Source organism: Chiloscyllium plagiosum, chromosome 16 (assembly GCF_004010195.1).
Source record: "Chiloscyllium plagiosum isolate BGI_BamShark_2017 chromosome 16, ASM401019v2, whole genome shotgun sequence".
NCBI lineage: Eukaryota > Metazoa > Chordata > Chondrichthyes > Orectolobiformes > Hemiscylliidae > Chiloscyllium > Chiloscyllium plagiosum.
Window position 1 is genome coordinate 55,895,079 of NC_057725.1, and position 23,567 is coordinate 55,918,645.

At 41.4% G+C, this 23,567-nt stretch overlaps 2 protein-coding genes across 2 annotated transcripts in view; both read left to right on the forward strand.

Annotated features, from left to right (window-relative positions):
• The window catches only part of LOC122558104 (EF-hand calcium-binding domain-containing protein 4A-like), a 113,020-nt gene extending 94,248 nt beyond the window's left edge, over positions 1–18,772 (forward strand). The window contains exons 9-13 of the mRNA XM_043706424.1: positions 2,864–2,935; positions 4,048–4,102; positions 11,873–11,952; positions 17,697–17,970; positions 18,563–18,772. Of these exons, the coding sequence (XP_043562359.1) occupies positions 2,864–2,935; positions 4,048–4,102; positions 11,873–11,952; positions 17,697–17,970; positions 18,563–18,772 (691 nt within the window). The remainder of the gene's footprint in view (positions 1–2,863; positions 2,936–4,047; positions 4,103–11,872; positions 11,953–17,696; positions 17,971–18,562) is intronic.
• Positions 18,773–22,229: 3,457 nt separating this feature from the next.
• LOC122558105 (EF-hand calcium-binding domain-containing protein 4B-like) overlaps positions 22,230–23,567 on the forward strand; it is a 17,509-nt gene continuing 16,171 nt past the window's right edge. The window contains exon 1 of the mRNA XM_043706425.1: positions 22,230–22,242. Coding sequence (XP_043562360.1) covers positions 22,230–22,242 — 13 coding nt within the window. The remainder of the gene's footprint in view (positions 22,243–23,567) is intronic.

The window sequence follows — 23,567 nt, forward strand, 5'->3', positions numbered from 1 at the left end:
GCGCGTAACTGTTACACTGGTGTTCAGTTATCTGTGGGCCTGGATTTTCAGGGGATTGGCAATCTCCTGCCACTCTGTCAACAAAAAAAGATCAATGAAAGAGCCCCACACATTTGACTCAATTCTGATCCGGGCTCGTTCAGAAATGCGGTACAGTTCTTCTATCCTAACAGCTCCCTTGTATTGTAGATCTCCCCTTGGGGAGAAGGCAAACCATCCCCCTTTCTCATTGCAGTCAGTTGTCATATTCTGCCATTTAAATGCCTCACATTGCTACTTAGAGTCATACAGCATGGAAACAGAACCTTCAGCCTAACGCATCCATGCCGACCCAATTTCTCAAAGTAAACTAACCCCATTTCCCTACATTTGGTCATGTCCCTTCCTATTCATGTACCTCTCCAAATGCCTTTTGTAACTGTACCTGCAGCTATCACTTATGTAGTTCATTCTGAATGAAATGTTTACCCTTGGGTCACTTTTTAAATCTCTCCCTGTCACCTTAAACCTGGGAAAAAGACCTTGGCTATTCATCTCATCCGTGCCCCTCATGATTTTTATAAACCTCAATAAAGTTATCCTTCAGCCTCCAATGCTCGAGAGAAAATAGTCCCAACCTATTCAACCTTTCTCTACAGTTCAAACCCCTCAAACCGGCAACATCCTTGTCAATCTTTTCTGAATGCTTTCAAGTGTAACAGCATCTTTTTCTCAGAGCAGGGAAATCGGGACTGAATGCAGTATTGCAAAAGTGTACAGCTGCAACATGATATCCCAACGCTTATACTCCGTACACTGACCAATAAAGGCAGGTATACCAAACACCACCTTCATTACCCTGTCTACCTGTGATGCCACTTTCAAGGAGCTATGAGCCGTCACCCCAAGATTTGTTTGTTTGGCAACACTCCCTACGACTCTGATGTACAAGTCATTCTCTGATTTGCTTTCGGTGCTCCAGTTTCCTCCCACAGTTAAAGATGTGCATTTTGATGGATTGGCCATGCCAAGTTGCTCCATAGTGTCCAGGATTGTGCAGACTAGGTGGGTTAGCCAAGGGAAATGCAGGGTTATAGGGTAGAAGGGTTTGGCCTGAGTGTGATGCTCTTCAGAGGGGTGATGTGGACTCAATAGGCTGAATGGCCTGCTTCCACACTGTAGGGATTCTATGATTTTAAAATGCAACACCTCGCGTTTATTTAAATTGGACTCTACCTGCCACTCCTCGGCCCATTGGCCCATCTGATCAAGGTCCCGTTGTATTCTGAGACAACCTTCTTCACTGTCCATTATGCCACTAACTTTGTCGTTTGCAAACTTACTAACCATACCTGCTATATTCACATCCAAATAATTTATACAAATGATGAAAACCTGTGGACTGAGCACCAACCTTGTGGCACGTTGCTAGTCACAGGCCTTCAGCCTGAAAAATAACCTTCCACCACCAACTTCTGACTCCGGCCTTAGAGCCAATTTTTGTCTCCAATTGACTAACTCTCCCTGGATTCCATGTGTTGTAACCTTGCTAACCAGTCTCCCAAGTGGAACCTTGTTGAACGCCTTGCTGAAGTCCATATTGAGAACATCCACTGCTCTGCCTTCAATCTTCATTGTTGCTTATTCAACAACCTCAATCAAGTTAGTGAGACATGATTTCCCATCCACAATGCCTGTTGACTATCCGAATGAGTCCTTGTCTTTCCAAATACATGCAAGTCCTGTCCTTCAGAGTCTCCTGAACTCCAGGAAGCTCACCACTGGTCTGTAGTTCCCTGGCATTTCCTTATCAGCTTTCTTAAAAAAAATGGCACCACATTAGCCATCCTCCAGTCTTCCGGCACCTCACTCACTGCCATTGATGACATGAATATCTCAGCAAGAGCCTAGCAATCATTTCCCTAGCTTTCTAATGTTCTGGGATACATCTGATCAGACCCCAGGTATTTATCCACCTTGTGCGTTTTAAGACATCCAACACCATCACCTCTGAAATATGGACACTTTTCAAGATATCGCTATTTATTCTCCGCTAAGTTCTCTAGCTTTCATATCCTTCTCTACAGTAAATACTGATGTAAAATACTCATTTGGTATCTTTCTCATCTCTTGCGGTTCCACACGTAGATTGTTTGTTTGGTTTACTCTACCACATCTGGTCAACTCGAAGCTCTGAAACTGTCAGTTCATTATTCATTTCTTGGTATTCATCACTGGTGAGGCCAGCATGTAGTGTCCACCCTTAGTTCCCTGAGATGGTGACGATGAGCCATCTTCTGTTGTGATACGGCTGACAGGTTTGCAAGGCCATCTCCGATCAGGTATTAAGTATATGCTGAAGACACAACATTGAGTCAAGTGACATGCAAGATACATTACTCTCTTGCACTGTTCAAGGCTTTGTGTACATGCCTTTGTGTGACGTTACCATTCATCATTGCTGTTTGTATTTCTAAAAATAAAATGTTTCCCCAAGAAAATTACCTAATCTGCTGGATAGCTGGTGTGACACTGACTGGACATGAAAAGAGGGAAGGCCTCAGGTTCTATTTCTCAGTCCCCTGTCCAATCAGTAGTAGGGAAGTTAAAACATTGAGTTGCCTAAATCTAATAGATTTGCCGAGGCTTTGAGACTCCTGTTCAGGTGAGTGTTGGCTCCATTTCTATCAATGAGTGAACGTTCTCAGTGATGGAGAGGGATAGGGAAGAGTTGGTCTGCACCTCAAAGCTAACAGCATGTAATTTGTGACAAAACATAGCTACGATACCTTCCATGGAACTTCCATGTGGTTGGGCTAATCTCAAACTCCTGCTGTAAAGATAAGGTCTTGATACAATTAATCGTTTTTTTTTCTGTGAACAGGGATATCCTGAAGGTGTCAAAGAACATGCAAAAGGAAAGAGAGAGTCTACTGAGACAACTAGAACTTCTCAGGTGATTGATGGCAGGAGTCTAAAAGACGTAGCACAAACCTTGAATGTTGCTTTTTCAAAAGATACAATTTTAATTGCATAATGTTTTACTCTTGTGATAAAGAAGCTGTTTGATAGATAATATCTTTTGGGTCATTTTCTTGCTGCTCTAGGCATTTTTCAACCTATGTATTAAATTTATCAAAATATTAATGGAAATGTTAACTTGATGTTCACCGTGTTGAACTCTTATCTGTTTTATGCATGGAAATGAAAGTAATGAAAGAAGTATTTCTCTTTCGTGGGGAAAATGGGAAATTGAAATAAGTAACCATTTAGCCCCTTACGTCTGTGTAGTTGTTCCATCATGTCATAGTTGATTTGTGTTTGAACTGAATGTATCTGTTTTTACTTCGTATCCATTTTGCTTGTATATTGTGGAAAATATGCCATCCTGTCACTGTGATGGAGTCTGTCCCAGTGGAGTCACCCTGTTGTCGCACTCACTGCAGGAGGATGGGCATGTGCTAGCACAGCAGGCAAATGTACTGAAGCTGTATGATACTTAAAGGGCAGAATGATGCAGTAATAGTCAATGGCTCCACTACTTTGGATAGGAAGACTGTTACAATCACCCCCACTTCTCTCCATCCCCATAATAGATTAAACATGCCCTTTGAATAATGGTTCCATCAAATAGTAATGGGTGCTTTTATAAATTATAAACCCAAAGTGTTGAAGAGAGAAACGATTAACGTTTTGAATCCAGTAGTTATATTGAGCTCTAACTGTTAACTCTGCTTCTCTCTCAAAAGAAGCATCCTGCTGAGTTTCTCCAGCACTGTTTTTTTTTGTATTACAGATTTGCAGCTTCCACAGTATTTTATTTTTTTTTCTCAAGGGTGCTTCTATATGGCCAAAATCATAGAACCGTGTAACTCTGAAGATGTGAAGCTTTTAAGCGAGCACCATTGTAATGGATCTGAAATTAGGAGATCATCCCAGAATGGTGACTCAGGGAGTGACATTGAGTATTTGTAAACATTGGAGGGACTAACTATGTGGAGAAAGGCATGTATATGGCTACTTAACTGCAAGTCGATCCTTTTTGATCCTTTTTTTTCCCCCAATCAGGGAGATGAACAAGAAACTCCGAGATGAAAGGGATGCCTATGAAGCCAAGAAGCTGGTTAGTCTCAAAAAGCGACTTGTAATGCAGAGACGTGACAATTGCTGCTGCTGCTGCTGTTGCTGTGGCTGCTCTCCTGTGGGACCACGCTGTACTCCCTGGGGCCACTGTAAACCAGCGCAGCCAAACTCCACGCCTGTCCAGCTGTATCATTATGTGGGTGCTAAAGAGCAGGATGGATAAATACCAAGCCATTTAGTTTGCACAGTGTTGGTTACTTTCAGAGTGGGTTAAATCTGCTTTAACTCAAAGGAGTGAATCTCACTTGGAAAAATGTCAGGCCACCTTTTAAGATGGCTTCATTTTTCATGAATGTAAGCACATTATTTGCACTTGCTGATAGAAATTAGATTCTCCGTAGTCACAAGGATTGATAGTTATCAGTTGCAATGTGCAGCAAGGAACTGATCATAATATGACATCTTTGGCTAGAACAAATTTATTCATGGATTGTGTAGCCTTTTTCTATCTATACACTAATTTTGATGGAAAGCTACACCTTTAAGATGTATTTTTGTATGTCCGTAATTGTATGAAAGAAATAGTTATAGCATCTGTTACTTGAATATTTTGCAATGAGGCCAATTAGTTACCAAAAGTTTCAGCCGCTGCTACATCTTATAAACACAGTTTATAAACAGAGGTTGCTAATATGCTCAGCTATCACAAGTCCAGTTGGCGGCATGGAGTTAAATATAGGTGTGTTGATATTTGTTAAGTATGTTAATATAGAGGATGGAAGTTTTTACATGTATGTGTGTGTATATATACATAGATATCACAACTGTTTATTAAGTGTTTCAAGAAACCAAAAGCTGCTGTACTGATGGATGTAGTTATATGTTGTTACCAGTAGTGTTTCTGTGGCTGTTTATACTTGGATGTTTTGGACATGTTGGGTAACCTAGAAGATGTTTTTTTTTCTCTCTATAATTAGGGACCAATAAATCAGTTTTCATTTTCACCAGCAGATTCCTGGATAGGACAGTTTAAACTGATTTCCTCTCAGACAATGGGCGCTTTCCTTTTGTTTCGATCTCCTTTCCTGTTGAAGTTTTTCTCTTGTTCTCCACAGACAATGTAAATTTTGGAGGCCTCTGTACATCACCTCGTGCTGTCCCTATGCATCTTGCACACTGCGTTGCCTGTGCTAAACTGTGAGCTTTGTACGTGGGTGACCAGTTATGAGACTGTCCCACATTTGTCTGCATCCTGTACAAAACTCTCCCTGTAGATCATTTGCTTCGTGTTTCCATTTTGGTCCTGAAATGAGTTTGCGAAACTCTGGACTCCAGGCTGGTGATGGAGAGAGTCTCCTTCTTTGCTGTTGCCTTCAGGTCTTTGTGACTGGGATATGGGCTCAGTGAGATTGAGGAGAAGGCATTGGGGCACCACAAACTGAGGCTGTGAGGGAGAAACAGCAATGGTGTGAGCAAGCCCAGCCAGGGAGCAGCAGCAAGACTGGAACTGGACCAGAATGGAGAGAGAATAGGACTACAGGAAAGGTGACTGCCCCTTGAGAGCAAGGGACCCCTATCTTCCAACCAAAGATTTTTCAGAGGTAGACAAAATATCACTTTTTGATGTCGCAGCTTTATACCAAATGTGAAAACATGATGACTCATTGTGCACAATAGACGTTTCCTTGCAACAAAAGACCAGTTCTTCTTCCGACATTGCTCAAAGTTGATCGTGTAGACAGACAAAAGCCAAGCAAATTGTCATAAATGTCAATCGCAAGTTGGCTATATCAGACTTGATATGAGGACTGGGCCTCAAAGAAGATAGCTAGCATTTGGTCATTCAGTGGTCATTTTGTTTTTCAGTGGTCTTTTATTCCCCTCAATTTTTAGCATTTTAATTTCCATGCACATCCTGACAATTTCCAGAAGGAGAGAAACACAAGATGGTGCTGGTGGTATTACATTAGCATGGATAGAGTATTGGTTAACAAATAGAAGGCAGAAAGTTGAGGTACGGGAGTCATTTTCAGGATAGAATTAGAACCCCTATGGTGTGTAAACAGGCCCTTTGGCCCAACAAGTCCACACCAACCCTCCAAAGAGTAACCCATCCCCCTACCCTATATTTACCCTTGACTAATAACCTACACTATGGGCAATTTAGCATAGTCAATTCACCTAACCTGCACATCTTTGGATTGTGGAAGGAAACTGGAGCACCCGGAGAAAACCCATGCAGACACTGGGAGAATGTACAAACTCCACACAGACAGTCGCCCGAAGCTAGAATTGAACCCGGGTCCCTGGCGCCATGAGGCAGCAGTGCTAACCACTGAGGCAGTGTGCTGCCCACGAATAGCAATGTTTAACACCGGCATCAGTGCTGGGGCTACAATTGTGTGCAATTTTTGTTCATACTCAGATGAGGAAAATGTATGTACTAGCCAGGTTTCTGGAATACACAAACATGGATGGGAAGTCAAGTGGTAGGTTGGCAGAGTTTGTAGAGGCCTATAGACTGGTTAAGCAAGTGGGCAAAAATGTGGGAAAATGGATTGTTGTGCACTTATGCAGGAAGAATAGCAGAGCTGAGTATTATTTAAATGGTGAAGGACTGTCAAAAGCTACAGAAACTGGAGTTGGAAGTCCTCGACAATAAAACATCAAAAGCTACCATCCAGTCCAGCAGGTAATTGGGACGGTAAATGAAATTTTGATGTTTATTTCAAAGGGAATGGAGTGTACAATAGGGTTGTTTTTTGTTTTTGCTGAAACTACTCAAGGCACTGCACAGACCACAACCAGAATACAATTTGTTTTGGCCCTGTCTCTATGGAAAGTTACACTGGCATTGGAGGCTGATGAGAAAGTTCACTAGGCTGATACTCAGCTCAGAGGACCTGTCTTAAGAGGAGAGGTTGAGTAAAATGAACTTGTTGGAGTTTAGAAGAATGACAAGGCAACTTTGTTGAAAGATACAAAGTGCCTTAGGAGACTTCCCAGGGTAGGTGCAGAGAGATTGTTGCCTCTTGTGGCTGAATCTAGGACTAGATGGTATAATCTGAGTAAGAGACCACACATTTAAGATAGAGATAAAGAGGAATTTAATCTCTGAGGGTAGTGAATTGTGGAATTCTTTACCGCAGAGGGCTGTTGATGTTGGGGGTCTTTAAGGGTATTCAGGGCTGTCATAGACAAACATTTTAATGAGGAAAGGAGTCCAGGCTTATGGGGAGAAGGGAGGAAAGTGGTTCTCAGATCAGCCATGATCTCAATGAATGGCAGAACCAACTCTATGGGCTGAATGGCCTACCTTAGCTCTTATGTCTTCTGGCTTTTTTTTTTGAATACTGATTGATTGATTGGATTTTGGATTCTTTGGCAAAGTTAGAGTCTGGCTTCATATACATTGTTGCACCTTTGTTGACCATGCAGAGCAATGACCAGGTTCAATATGGCTGAATTTGCTCAAGTGGCTTGCTCAGAATATTTTGAGGACCCTGAATTGAAACTGTCCAAAAAAAGTTCTTTGCCATCTCTGAAAGTGCTCGACGAGCAAGTTCATGTATAAGTTCATCCTTTTATGTACATAAGGGAACTGTTCCACAGCTGTATGTGTAGATTTTAATAAGAAATATTGGAAAATGACTTCACTTAAAATATCTCCATTCCTACTCTGGGGGTGAAATGAATGCTGTATAAATTCATTGCTCACTGTCTTGAAACTGGATTTTTTTTTGCAACTTCAGATCTAGGAGCTACGTTACAAGGATATTTCCTCATCTTTTGAGATGGGGGAAGCAATTATTTCTTTAATTTGCCTCAGGTCACTTTCTATTTCTCGAGAGGTCTCTTGCAAACAATTAATTCTTAATGTGTTGCATATAATTTACATTATTAGCCTTTAGATTCTTAGGTAGAAATGATTTGAATAACTTGTAGATTCAATCTCTAGCAATTAAGATTTCTGCAAGGAATTGTTTGATTGACAACAGACCAATGGGAAGGAAGAATATCACCTCAGAATTCTATCTTTTTAAGAAACTTGGTTGTACAGCCTGCCATTTGGTGATTTCTCTCTGATCTCATTGTGATCTGTCATAGAGTCATTAAGTAATACAGCATGGAAACAGACCCTTCGATCCAACCAGTCCATGCTGAACATAATTCCAAACTAAACCGGCCCCCACCTGCCTGGTCCTGGCCCATATCTCTTCAAACCTTGTTGCCAACATCATTCTCAATTATTGTTTGTGTAGAGAGGAAAACAAATAGTTAACTATTTTAATCTTTGGTGCTTTTTTCCCCCCTGTGCACATTAAACTGTAGTTGTGTATAACCCTGCACTTTTTTCCCCTGAGGTTCAGTATTAATAATGGAATATTGATAGGTTTCTTCTAGTGTATTTGTGCTGTCTATGTACTGATTCTTATGAACTGTAGCTGTGTCACAATCGGAGCAGTGTGAACGCTGTATACATACAACACTGAGCTCTCTGCCTGGCGAGTTACAATAGGAATGTTCTAAGGGAGTATCTACACTCCTGACATGCTTCAGTTAAGTTTTAGAAAGTGCATAGGAGATGCAGGGTACCAACTGAGAACCATTGTTTATAAATCATGTTTGACTCAGCATGATATTTGCATTATGTGGTACCAAACCCTAGGCAAGAAGGGAGGTTTGATCTCTCGTTCTCGCGCTCTCGCTCTCGCTCTCTCTCTCTCTCGTCATTGCTTTTTAGTTCTCTTCTGCATACAATCCTTTCTCCAATTCTACTTAAAACTCAGATTAGAATATTTTATTTGTGATATCTTCTATATTTAAAATTCTAGATTGCTACTTTATCCTGACCAGCTCCAGTACAACCTCGATTATCCGAACAAGATCTCACGGTCCCAGTGCTTAGGTAAACCACATTATCCGAACAGTTGATCTGAACAAAATACTTTCCACCTGGGTTGTTTGGATAATTGAGGGTGCCCTGTACAACACCTCACCCTTTCTAGTCCTTTTAGAGAGAGCAAGTTTAGCAACTTTGACCCTCATGATCAAATTATGGTATATTAAAATATTCCTAACATCTGATATAATAGACATTTTGGGGTGGTGAAATGATTAGTTCAAGATCAAATATATGATAAATTAAACTTATTATATAATTCAGACAAAAAGTTATAAATGTGTAGTCATGCACAAATATTAAAAATATATTGAATCATTTAATTGCAGAAAATGCCAAATTGTTAGAGTGCTAAAGTATGACATAACGTGTAAATATTTTGATGAAGAAATTATAAATGAATACTGCTATGTATAAGATTATTTGAGGGAATCCCCAACACACTGGTCTTTTGATAATAAAGTTTTATGATGTGAACAAACTTTGCAATATTTGTTTTAATTTGCAACATTTCTAGCACAGCTTTCGTCTGACACTAATAAAGGAATGAAATGTTTCCAATCAAATGCTGAGATAAACAATGACAATTTGCATTTATCTATCACCTCTGATATAGTAGGTCAGGAACTTGCATGAGTGTTAGGCAAGTTTCTGCCAGATGAGGTATTTAAATGAGTGAAATGCTTTAAGGAAGCATTTTTCAAAAATCAGGTAATCCATAAAATAATGACCAACCTAATAAGTCATGGAACAGCATCCATTTACTATTGAGGGGTAATTTTCTAGTATTGTGCTCATGGTCTTTGTCTCTGTTCTTGCCATTTAAACTAATGGCTAGATTTAATTGCATGCAGGACATAGCCATTTTTCCTAATGGTACTTTGAACAGGCACATTTCCCCATAGATGGTATGAAGTCAGCACATTAAGCCTGATTTTAATGTTGTGCACCAATGAGTGGACTTTGTAAGATTTTAAATCGGGCTCATTTGTTCTGAAACGTCAGAAACATGTTACAGGCTGATATTGGATTCAGGCGATTAATATATCAGATAATAGACAGTCATGACTGAATAGTCAAAGGGAATCTAGGGTCATTGTTAGAAACAGCATGTTGGTTTCCAATAAGTTGCAAATGTTTCCAAGAAAATTCAAGGTGGAGAGATTATGTTGGGGATGATCATTGACTCTTAGGAAGTCAAATTAAATTTGAATGTGGTGTGAATAAACTTGGAAATTTTTACTGTCCCTATCTTTAGGTGTTTTAGCATGAACTGGTTAAAAGAAATGAGTGCTTTTTAATGCATTGGCGTATCAGCTTGAAGCATTAACTCTCCTCCTTCCACAGATACTTCCTGACTTGCTGAGCTTTTCCAAAATTTCATGTGTGTATTTCAAATTTCCAGCAAGTGCAATATTTTACGATTGTATCCTCTAATGCCTTGCTCTTGAAGTGGACAGATCAAACTCTTGATCATCAGTTTTTTACAACTGTTTTACCCAGCACTGGACCAAGTTTGTTCTGATTTTTGTGTTTCTATATATGTTTGGCTGTTGTCATTTGCTGAACATTGCTCAGAGGCACTTTTTTTTTTAAAACCAAAAAAAGGTCTACCCAAACTATCCAGATGTAATTGCATGATACTACCAGAGTCCAGAAGACCGAACACTGAATAAATTATCTGCTTTAAACTGATGTGAACAGTTGGTTTACAGTTTCCACCTCTTTGAAAATACCAGCATTAAATCTTCGCACTCTCTGATCACCATGACTTTCCTTAAGCATAGCAGTCTTCCTGTATATTTTCACTGGGATTTGGAAATGAAGGGTGTGGATTTGAATTATGTAAAGCTTCGCCATGAAACTGAACTGTACTGAAGACATTATTGGGACACAGGATTCTCTGATTCCCTTTCTTTTAATATTCACTTCATTCCTGCCGAAGTCTGGTCTGGAATCTCTTTCATACCAGAAATATTTTGACCTATTGAGACGTAGTGAAAAGTGTTCACTGTAACCTGCCTTGCGAATAGGAAATTTTTCCCTTTTTGGTATCTGTTTGAAGAAGGAATGGTGTCACAGACACTGGGAAACTGCAAGCCTTTTCATTCCAATTGTTTAAAAGGTTGCATAACTTTAATAATGACCAGTGAAATAGTGGCATTTCGAAGCAGGGTATTCATATACTTTGTCAGGATTTACACCCTTGTGTTTTTTTTTAAAAAGTAGTTCATGGATGAGGGCATCGTTGGCCAGGCCAGTATTTATTGCCGATCCTTGATTGCCCAGAGGACAGTTAAGAGTCAACCACATTTGTGGGTCTGGAATCACAGGTAGGCCAGCCCAAGTAAGGATGGCATTTTCCCTCCCTAAAAGACATTACTGATGGGTTTCTCCAAAAATCCACAATGGATTCATGGTCATCATTAGATTCTTAATTCCAGATTTGTTTGTTTTAAATTAAATTCAAATTTCACCATCTGTGGTGGGATTTGAACTTGGTTGTCCAGAACATTACTTAGGTCTCTGGATTAACATTTCAGTGATTATTACCACTAGGCCATCACTTCCCTCACCCCCATTATTCTGTCATTTCAAATTGGCAAAGCCACTTGCTAGACAACAATTTGCAGGTATTGGTGCCACTTCAGGCCAGGCTATGTGACATTCTAAGTCTTTTTTTTAATAATAGTTCCAGTGGCACAAAACCTTGCTGCAATGATCAATACAGAAAAAGTAAGGAGGAGGTGATTGATTGGCAGAAAGACTGAGAGCCTTTGGGATGCTGAGGATGATTTTGCTTTTTTTTTTGGTTTTGTTAAAATACATTATTGTCTATTGAGAATATTTAATGTTAATTCTTTTACCATCACAGATTAATTGTGGCGGACTTGTTTTCACTTTCAGACTTCTCCCAGCAAAAAGCCTCTGTTGAAGAGAGGTTCAGTGATAGGGAATTACCTGGTGGAAGACAAACCAGTCAAACGGTTAGACCTGTGCCAATGCAAATATAAGTGCATGCAATGAATTGTCCGGTATTGATGCAGTTACTTTTTTTGTTTTTTAGAGTTGCTGCTACTTCATCCATGGTATTGCACGAGATCTTCATATAATTGCCTGCATCATGAACATTTCCATGTGTGGCACTGCTGTTTCTGCAAGGCTTTGTGCTTACTGATTCATGTAGCCAAGATGTTAAAATTGTAGACCATGTAACATCCTTCACTAGAAACAAATTATAAATTTTTGAGAAGTGGGAAAATCACTCCCCTTGATGTATGATATTCCTTTGGCACTAATGTTGCCCAGTATGTTGCACATGGACATAGTCGTATATAGGTCCAAACCCAGAGTAGACTAACACAACCAGATACAGAACTCCGTAGTGCACTCTTGGAGAAATGTAGATGGAAGGATATTTTGGAACCGTGTGACCTTAGTTTGTTCTCCAGTGCTTTCACAGACTGCAGAGATAGGGTACAGGCTGTACTCTAAGTTGCCCATTTATTTTCTCTATTGTGAAATGGCACTTGGTGACATGAGGAAACTTTTGTGGGGAAGTGATGTGTGGCAGTAAGTGCCTTCTGAGGAGCTGAGAGAGAGAATGTGCATGTTGCCTCACAGAGCTGTGAGGAAGATGAGGTATACTGGCTATTTGGATCTCTGAAACAGTAATAGACAGTTCGACCCTCCAAGCTTGCTCCATTTCTCTTGTTGCCTCAAATTCATGGCCTTTGGAGGAAGAAATGTCAGATCCTCCTTCATCTTGTGTGAAAAGGTGGTTGGAGAAGTTTTCTCCTAAATGGTCTAACTCTAATTTTAAGATCATGCCCCGGCATTCCTATCACCATCTGAGGAAATAATTTAACCACTGTATTAACGACATCTCAAAAGTCAGTCAGATTAGCCAGGCATGAGTGCAGAACCTTCTAACAAAGCCTCTGTCCCACTCCCTTCTTTTGACCAACCTCCTATCTACTCACATTCTCAGTTGCTCTATCCTCTAAAACAAAAGCAGTGATTCTTTTCTTCAAACGGACATCAAGATGAGTTCAAAACAGTGGTTAATATTTCAGATGTGATTCTTTGTCAAGTCTTAGAACTCTTCTTGACGCTGTTAGTACACCACCATTGCTTCTTTGGTTCAGATCCAGGCCGGACTAGATGAAGTGAACATTATTTAGGGTTTCTATATGAAAAATGAAACTAATTTTGGATAACCCACTGCATGTCTGGTATGTCTAGGAACATGGTACAGAATTACTCAACGTTAAGCACAAGCTGGATTATATTGGCAACGTGGCTCTGAAAAAGTCAAGGAATGTCTTATTAGTAGATTAAGGATTGCTTTTGTGTAGGTAAAAAAATGAAGTAGACTGAGGTACTGTAGATCTATCTGACTTTGGAGATTTTCAAGAAGACTTCAAGTTCCACGGAAGGGTTTATATTCATCAGTCATAAGATCTTAAGACAACTTGAAGTGCCAATTGACTAGTACAGGATAGAACTTCATTCCTGAGTTAAACTTTTGAACATTGGAAGGTTGTGGTAATTCTGCCAGATTGTTTAGATTCCATAGGCTCTTAGATATTCAGAACAATTTGATTTCTGGCCAATTCTTAAAATGGTTCATGCGGCATCACTGAAACATTAAAATATTCTCATCCAATGTGTCTGCGAAATGGATTGGGCATACTGTGTGTTGGGTTAGCACCCTCCGGACACCTAATCCTGATTTATAAACAGAATTAACTAAATTTCTTTCTTTCTTCCCTCCCAAACAATCATGGTCTGGATATTTTTTTATCTTGACTACAAAGAAAAAGTGGAAAATCTAGCTGCTGGATTCCTGTTCAGTGCTTGGCTCTGCTCTGCTTTGACATCAGACTTGCATATGAAAAAAGGGTCTTTATCTTATTCCGGAATGACACATAACACTTCCTTAGCCTTCTCATTGTACTCATTGGATTGTAAGTTCTGCTCGTTATGTAGAATCACAGACAACATGATATTGGCTGAGCCTGGTAACATGGCCAAACCTGATTCTTACACTGGAGCAATAGCAATTGTCTGCACAGGTATACTGAGCCAAGACCACCAATGTAGCAGCTTTAATCAGCATTTATGATGTTAATTAGGTATCTAACAGTGATTTTTTTATTTATTTGGAGAAGGTTTGTAGCTCAGGTTGAGGTTCTGGGTGTCAGTTTGCTTGCTGAGCTGGAGGATTTGTTTTCAGACATTTCATCACCATATGAGGTAACGTCATCAGTGAGCCTCCAGTGAAGCACTGGTGGTATGGCCCGCTTTTTATTTATATGTTCAGGTTTCCTTGGGTTGGTAAGGTCATTTGGTGTGATGATGTCAGTTCCTGTTCTCTTTCTAAGGGGGTGGTAAATAGGATCCAAGTCAGTGTGTTTGTTGATAGCGTTCCGGTTAAAGTGCCATGCTTCTAGGAACTCTCACACATGCCTCATGATGCCAAAAGGTCTGAGTAGTCTGGCAGATGCCTTTGATGTAGGGGAGAGTGGCTATGGTTTCTGAATGTGTTTTGTCTGCTTGTTGGGGTTTGTTGTTGAGAAATCTGCAGAAATGACTGCCAGATTACTCCGATCTCTTGACATCATGGTAGCCCATAAGCTCATCAACACACTAAAACAGCAGTTAATGAACTTGAAAGACGTAATACAGACAACATGCAAAACTAATGTTATTTACAAAATACCTTGCAAGAACTGTAACAAATACTACATTGGACAAACTGGCCACCAGGATACATGGACATCAGGTAGCCACAAAATGACATGACCCACTCACTAGTATCTTTACATACTGATGAGGAAGGACACCACTTCGAGTGGGACAACACATCCATCTTCGGTCAAGCCAAACAGAGACACGTGCGAGAATTCCTAGAAGCTTGGCATTCCAAATAGAACTCTATCAACAAACACATTAACTTAGATCCCATTTATCACCCTCTGAGAAAAAGAACAGAAACTGACATCACAGGAAATGACATCACCAACCCAAGGAAACCTGAATACATAAATTAAAAAGTGAGCCATACCACCAGTGCTTCATTGGAGGCTCACTGATGTTACCTAGTATGGTGATGAAACGTCTGAAAACTAATCCTCCAGCTCAGCGAACAAACTTACACCTAGGTATCTAACAGCTAATTAGATGTACACTAGGAACCAAACTCAAAACTTGACTTGCCTTTGTATCTCAGTCAAGTTTGCAAGTGAGTGGAGTGCATGGTGAAAAATGTTTCATAAACACCACCAATGTGAACTTATCCTCCAGGTCTACCCACCCAAATGCTGTATTGCCTTTCTGGTGTTTTCCAGATTTAAATTGTCTTGAAACTCCCTCTCCACCTCAAATGTAATGAATGTACCCTCTTAAATCTCTGCTTTGTAATGTAAACGCAGGAGATGACCACTTTCTCTGCAGGAAATTTAGTCTTCGAAACATCCATGTAGTGGCTTTGTGATATGTTATAATTTCAAAGATTTGTGGCAGTTTATTAGCTTTTGCTTCTTAATTTTAACTTGGAGAAAAATAATCAATTGCAAATGCCTGAAACTTTTAGAGTCCTAGAGATGTACAGCACAGAAACAGACCCTTCGGTCCAACCCATCCATGCCGACCAGATATCCCAATCCAATCTAGTCCCACCTACCAGCACCTGGCCCATATCCCTCCAAATCCTTCCTACTCCTCTTAAATGTTGCAATTGTAGCAACCTCCTCCACTTCCTCTGTCGGCTCATTCCATACACGTACCACCATCTGTGTGAATATTGAAGTTAATTCAAAAATTGAGCTGTAATTTCGGTTTAAATGCAATGGCTCAAATATTCCACTTTCTCGGAAAATTTGGGTGCATCTCCATCATGACAGGTTCTGACTAAGTGAGTTCCAACCTCTGAGGTCACATTGTGGCTTCTTTGAGATCTGCCTGTAACTGGAATGGAGTTCTGCCTGGGTGGCCTATTGGGAGGCTCTTTGAATGCAAAGCATTAGTCACTCTCCCCTTCACTCCATTGCAACAGAGGCCAAGCAGGTGTTTTTGTGCAGCATGTCTCCAAGGTTTGCATGTGTTGACAGTGCACCGCAGCTATTTCCATAAATTTTAAATATATGTATATGTAGTCAACTCTTCCCTTCCTGACAGAAACTGTAGATGAGTTGGAAAATGTCTGTTTCCCATCTCTACCCAGCTGATTTAGACTCGAAACCAGGGGAAGGAAAGCACAAAATCCAGCCATGGTGTACTACTCCTTCCCTCGACAGCCCTTAAAATGTATGAGAAATTGAGGTCCAAGTATATAGGCTCAATGTCCTGCTCTCAATTGCATTACTGACTTAATTTTAAAACTGTTTGAATATCAGCAACAATATCAAACACAAGGTCCAAGGCCACATTCAGAAATTTGAGGTTTTTGTTTAATACAACTCTCAGCTGCTAGAATTTGGAAGTAACCAATCCAACTCTTGGCTCTGGAATGTCGCACTTTGCTATTTCAATGAGAGTTATTAATCCATTTAAAATAAATAAGTTCACCTCTTGTCTAAGTTGGGTATACTGTGAGGTAATTTGAGGTACCCCTTTGAATTTCCCCTCAGGTAACTGTGGTATTGAATCAGGTTTGGTTTTGTAACCTCCACTTCCCATGCACTTGGGGTTACTTTTGCTACTGCTTATTGAAACAAGCTGCAATGATGCACATCTCTTTCCTTTCAAAGTACTTTCAGCTTTCCATAGGCTTTTGATGAAAAGTACTGCTGTCAAACCACCCTGAGCCTTGGATGTATCATTGTAAAACAGAAATTTACATGCCTGGCATTAGCAAGTAATTGTTCAGATGAAAATGTTTTAAATTGGTAGGGTGACCAGACATCAAGATTTTCATTGGGTGACCCAGAATACCCAAGCATTTCTGACAACTAGGTTCAAACGTTCCAATTTTTACCACCTTCCATTTTTTTGTACAAACAAATTTGGGTCTGAGGTGTGGCAGGAAAAGTCTATTAAGTTTCTCACTTGTTCTTGTACACACCCGTCATGTCATGTTGCCACAAAAAGTTGAGAATTTCTTTGGAGACCCAACAGGGTGGTCCAGGAAGAAGACACTTTGTTGTTCCCCCGCATCACCCTGTTGAATCTCCAAGAAAATTGTCACAATCTTTGTGGCACCAACAGTTTCAACGCTGATGACTTCTTTTCAAGTGATCCACAGAGGAGAAAGTGAGGACTGCAGATGCTAGAGAGTCTGAGTCAAACAGTGGCACGGAAAAAATACAGCAGGAGAGTTGACGGTCCAGATGAAGGGCTTATGCCCGAAATGTTGAATCTCTTGCTCCTTTGATGCTGTCTTTTTCCAGCACCATCCTTTTCGACAAATGATTTCCAGAGTAGAGTTGTCCATTGTGACTGGCAGATATTATCACATGTCCTCCCACCTTCAACTGAGCCTCCACCTGAGCTCTGCCATTGGACAACCAATATGTCAATCATCATAGAGCCCTTGTTCCCAAGGCTTTTCAGTGATTCCTGCTTTAGAATTTTGAAAATCTGGTCACCCTATAATTAGCAATGTTAATTTACTTGCATAGAATATGTTTTGATTTTTTTTTTGTGTGGTTGGAATTAATCGTCAGACTTATCCGTTTGATTTTGCTGTATTTATTTCTGTATTGGTGCCAAATGGACTTCTGCATAGACAGCTTGTTGCTGCAGATCAATCTCCCGTCTCCACCGAGGATGTGACTTTGGAGCCCAGCAAGAAGAACTGTCGATATTTCTCCAAGGAGACCGGCATAGGAGATTCTGGTGATGAAGACCTGCTTAGTCCAACGTTGACAGAACACCACAGCCCTCTAGAGGAAACTGCAGACTGCAGGGTAGGTGGACTACCTATGCACACCTCAGAAGAGGAAGAATTTGATGAGGCCCCACTTTCACCCAGAGGCCAGCCTATTGGCATAGAAACAGTGGTGAGTAGAGGCAGCTGTACTTTACAGGTTGGTCACTATTCTTAAATCTGCTTTTCTGGCAGCAACCCTAGCCCATAACAAACAATTGCCCCCGTCTGAGCTATAGGCTCAACTACAGTTTATTTTTTAAAAAAAAGAAAATTTGCTGAGAAAAGGGAAGCAGCAGTTGAAAACAATTAGGGATATATTACAATTTCACAATTTGCATTTAGTCTGTAGAGTTCTTAGTTTTAGCTAAGTGAATTTTTTAGTGTTGTAATCTTGTCCATTTGTAAGTACATCTGATGATAGTAGTTGGTTTATGGTATTTGAATAAACATAATATACAACTTAAATGTATTATTATGGCTTTCATCGGTTGTAGTTGCAATGGAAAGAAATTCATCAATTATGCACCCGGAATACTCACTATCTCTATCTCTCTCTCCCCTTAAATGAGGGAGAAACCATGAATGCCTACAAAGGATGCACCAGCAAGGCTTCCCTACTGCGCCTTCCATCATCTCACATACTGACACCACAGTGGATACTTTAGTGAGTTATAGTCCAGAGCACATCACTGCCATTTCTCTTCAAAGAATACACATTACAGGATGATGACAGCCAGAGACCAGGCATTGGTTTAGCCGCAGGTAGCAGAGAGCTGCATGGTGTCCGGATTAAGCACTTCATCTACATGCACAGGAGCAGGATTGCTGTGGGCACTGGGAACCTGAGATACAAGCTGCAGGACTACAACAACAGCCTCTGGAATGTTTGTGTCTGGTTGTCTTTATGGGCAGGGCAAGGGGAGCTGGCATGAAAAGTCAGATCCCGAACTCTGAGTCTGTGGGATATATGCACAAATTGGAAATCCATTGCTTTAGCCCCTGGGGTTTGCAGCCCCAAAGGCATTGGAAGGTGTTGGCTGTTCAGGGTGAAGGAAGCGCTTGACCTCCAAATGTCCCTTCATCACAAGGAGATATGGCAGTGCCAGTAGGCACCCAGGTGGAGGAGGAACCACATACAGGCCTCCAACATGTCCTCTCAGAACAATCCAGGGATTTTCACCTCCACCCTGTCTGCCACCCTGAGCACTGTGGGAGTTCAAGCCAGCAGAGTACACCTGCCTCTAGGCAGGACACACTCGCTTTGTCTGGGCCTTCTAGACACAAATATCCCTTGACCAAAATTCCAAATGCAATAGGCTCCAGTGTAGTCCAGGCTCCCTGCACCCAACTGTGTACCCCAGCACTACTTTCAGATGCTGTGGGAGGGAAAAAAGGGCAAATAATAGCTTAGGTGATACTTCATTATTAATACTTTCTCATATTTGTAAATATCTATTCACTTTTAGATCATAGCACCCCTACACTGTGGAAACAGGCCCTTCGGCCCAACTTTTTATCAGCTGTGTGTGCAAGTCTGTGTAGCTCCAACTGCAAGAACGAAGGTTCAGATGTGAGCCACCCTTGGTGCTTCATGAGATTTGATGAGCCAAGTTGTCATGTGAGCAGCTCCTGAACCATGGGCAGGCTAAGGGAACATAGAATGTGCTTGCTACCTTGGCAATTGGTGTAAACCTTTTCCAGACTGCAGTAGATTGCTTGTGCATCACAGCCAATACTAGTTCCTGATGCTGCATGGTGTGGTCAGGAATGCTTGGGACCAGGATTCACATTCCACACAGTTGGTTAATGCCTCAGGTTTACTGCATGTAGTGTCCACCAGTACTGTAAAGGTGTCTGTGTGATGGTATTTTCTTTGAAAGGCTTTCTCTTGCTCATGAGTGAAGCCTCCCTTCCTCACAGAATGAAACACTCATGCCTTCCCCTCCCCTTTATCTCACAGGTCCCTTTCCCCTTCCCAGCCCTGAAGAAGGGTCCTGCCCAAAACCTCGACTCTTGCTCCTCGGATCCTGCCTGACCTGCTGTGCTTTTTCCAGCACCACGTTTTATCAACTCTGACTCTCCAGCATCTGCTATCCTCACTTTCCCCTGTGTGGTAGCAGCCATTTTCAACTCCATTGCACACTTGATATTTTCATCACGATGAAATGAAACAGCGGATGCATTTCAGTGTCTCGGGCCCTTTGCCTTCTTCATTCTACTACCCCCAGCCTTGCCCCTCACACTGTCTCTGCCTATTCTAACCTTCTCGACACTGCTTCCACTTCCTCTTCACACGTGGTCTTCCTCTACTCCACACTCCTCCATCCACCTCCATTCATTTCTTCACTGCCAGATGTGTAAAGTAGATAACTCATCTTGGCCTCCTCCTGAGGTGCTCACCATTACAGATACCAACTTCAGCCAGTTTGATTCACTCCATGTGATATCGTACAATGGCTGAGTGTGACAGGACAGAGCATGGTCTCTAAAACCCAACAATAAGCTGGCTGTAATAATGATGTCTTGGTGCCACCCTCTAGCCAAGCTGTTCCAGTACAATGTTGCCATTTACCTGACAAAGTGGAAAAGCTGCCCAGGTATGTTCTGCCACCAAAAAGATGTCCTACTCCATCCAGTCAGCAACCTTCCGATGAGCCTACACTGGAAAGTCAGCCATGTGGTGGAAGGTGCCATTGACAATACTGTCAAGCAGCACTTCCTTAGCCATGATCTGTTCATTGATGTTCAGTCTGGGTTCTGCCAGTACCATCCAGTCAGAAGGGGAGGGGAATGTGACCATGTTTTGTGGTGTTTGGCATCAAGAAACCTTTAAAAACTGAAGTCAATGGGTATCAGGGGACAATTCTCCACCATTTGGAGTCATAGCCAGCAACGTGTACCATGTTAGAAGTCAATCATTTCTGTCCTAGGACATATTGTTGGAGTTTCTCAGGGTGATGTTCTCGGTCCAGCTATCCTCAGTTGCTTCATGACAGCGCTCTAACGTAATGTGAGAAATTGAATGGTTTCTGATGTTCATTGTGCGACTATCAATGTTCAGCATCCTTCGCAAACACTCGGTGCCATCAGGCAACGAGAACTATACAACATTCAGGGCTGATAAGTGACAAGTAACTTTCATGCAGCACAAGTGCTAGTCAATGACCACCTCTAATGAGAGAATCCACGTCCCGTTCAATGGCATTGTCATTGTTGAATCCCCTACCATCAGCATGCTAAGAGTTACCATTGACTGGAGACTGCTCTGACCAGCCACATAAATACCATAGCTACAAGAACCGGACAGTAGTTGGCATTTCTGCAGTGAGTATTTCTCCTCCCAATTTCCAAAGCTATCTATCCCCAAGGCACAAGCTAGGAGTGTGACGGAATACTCTTCGCTTGTCTGGAAAATTGCAGATGCATCAATAATTGAAGTCCAAAACCTTTAGGAAAAAGCAATCTGCTTAATTAGTACCAAATTCACTAGCTTAAACGTTCATTCCCTTCATCATCAGCGCATAATATTTACAGAGTGTACCATTTGCAAGATACTTTGTAGCAACTCCGGAAAGCTTCTTTGACACACTCCTCAAACTCATAATCTCTGTCAACACCTCCTTTCTCTGATAAATGATATACTGATATGTCCTACCCTCTCTCTGTTGATCTCCACTCCTTGCTTCTTCTCAATTACTATCTCTTCAAATGTACCCGCTTCTCTGTACTAATACTTACTCCCCTCATCTCAAAACTCTTTCCACCTTTATTTATCCCCATTTCTCATTTCTCTTCTCCACTCATCTCATCTGCAGTCCTAATCTCTCTCTGCCTCTCCTCACCTTTTCCCTCTTAGAAATCATGTAGCCCTTCAGCTGATCAAGGCTGTTCTACTAAAAATGTACCACTACCTATACTAGTCCCATTTTCCAGCACTATGCCCATGACCTTGAATGTTATGACACTTCAAAAAGTACTTGGATGAGCACTTAAAGGTTGTGAGGTATCCTGCCTCCCCGGAAGTGCATTTCAGATCCCCTGTCACTCTCTGGGTGAAAAGGAAATTCCTCAAGTCCCCTCCTGCCTTTAACTTTAAAGTTATGCACCCTTCTCCTTGACCATTCAACTAAGCTGCTTTCTGATTACCCTGCCCGTGCCCCTCTATCAGGTCCTCCTCAGCCTTCTCTTTCCAAAGAAACCAACCTAAGCTCAGTTTCAGTCTCTCTTCATGGCTGAAATGCAACATCCTGGTGACTCACCTTTGCACCATTTCCAGTGCAATCACATCCTTCCTAGAGTGCGGTGAACAGAACTGCACACAGTATTCCAGCTGTGGCCTAACCTAAGTTTCATACAGCTCCAAAATTCCCTGCTCTTATAATCTATGCCATGACTGATAAAGGTAAGCATCCCATATACTGCCATAAGTATCTTATTAATCTATCATGCCACCTTCAGGGATCAGTGGGCAGTTACCCCAAGATCCCTCTGAGCTTTCTAGTGTCTTGCCACTCACTGAGTACTCCCTTGTCTTGTACCTTCTTCCAAAGTGCATCACCTCACAATTATCAGAAGTAAACTCCATCTGTCACTGATCTGCTCCTCCTGTAGCCTCACACCTTCCTCCTCATTGTCAACCACCCAGCCAATCTTATATACCATTAGCAAATGAACTCATCCATCACTCCCACATTCTAATCTGCATCATTTATCAATATTACAAACAGTAAGGGACACAGCATCCATCCCTGTGGTACCCCACTGTACACAGGGCTTGAATCACACAACCAGCCTTTGACCACCACCTTGTCTCCTATCGCTAAACCTATTTCAGATCCATCTTTCCAACTTACCCTGGATCCCATGTGCTTTAACAGTTTTTCCATGTGCGAGCTGTCAAAGGTCTTGGTGAAATCCTCAAACTATATCAACTGCCCCATCCTCATCCAAACGCTCGGTCACCTCCTTGAAAAAATTCCACCAGATCCCTGCCCTCTGACAAACCTATGCAGACCATCCCATATCAACCTTGCCTCTAAATGGAGAAAATTAATTTTCTCCTTTGCTGTTTTCCTGATTTAGTTTCCTTCGCTCTGATGTTAAGCTCACTGGTTTTGAGTTCTCTGGTCTATCTCTACAAAGTCTCGCCTGGATGTACTTCCACGAATCTCCTAATCTCTCGATTCGTCTCTCTGCCACTTTTCACAGTTGTCACTTATCACTACTCCCCATTATCTCTGCTTCATTACAGCTACTTTCACGTCTCCATTAAAATCTTTTCACCTCGCCTTCCCTGGCCGGTCATCCCTTCACCTCACCTTGCCTGTCATTTCCGTTCAACCTAATTTCTTCATCTGACCCCTATCCTGTCTTCTCCTTTCATCCCATCATGTAAGTCTTTTCCATTCATATCCACGCCTCTCCCCACTATACCGTGTCTCACCTATGCTCCAATATTGAGTGACATTCATTATATTTGAATTTTCAGCCAATGCAGCAGAGAACCAAATGAAGTGAGACGGAGTGATTAACGCATACTGCTTGAGCTGCATTTTTAGGCTAATAGCATTCACCATTATTAATCTTGAAATTCACAACAACCTCTAAGTGCATAAATCAAGGAATTGCTGCCCTGCTCCTTCAGAAATTTGTATGATTATTTTCTCTTGCTGACAGCCACACTATTAAAATACATTGATTTGTGTCAGATTGCTGTACTTATCTGAT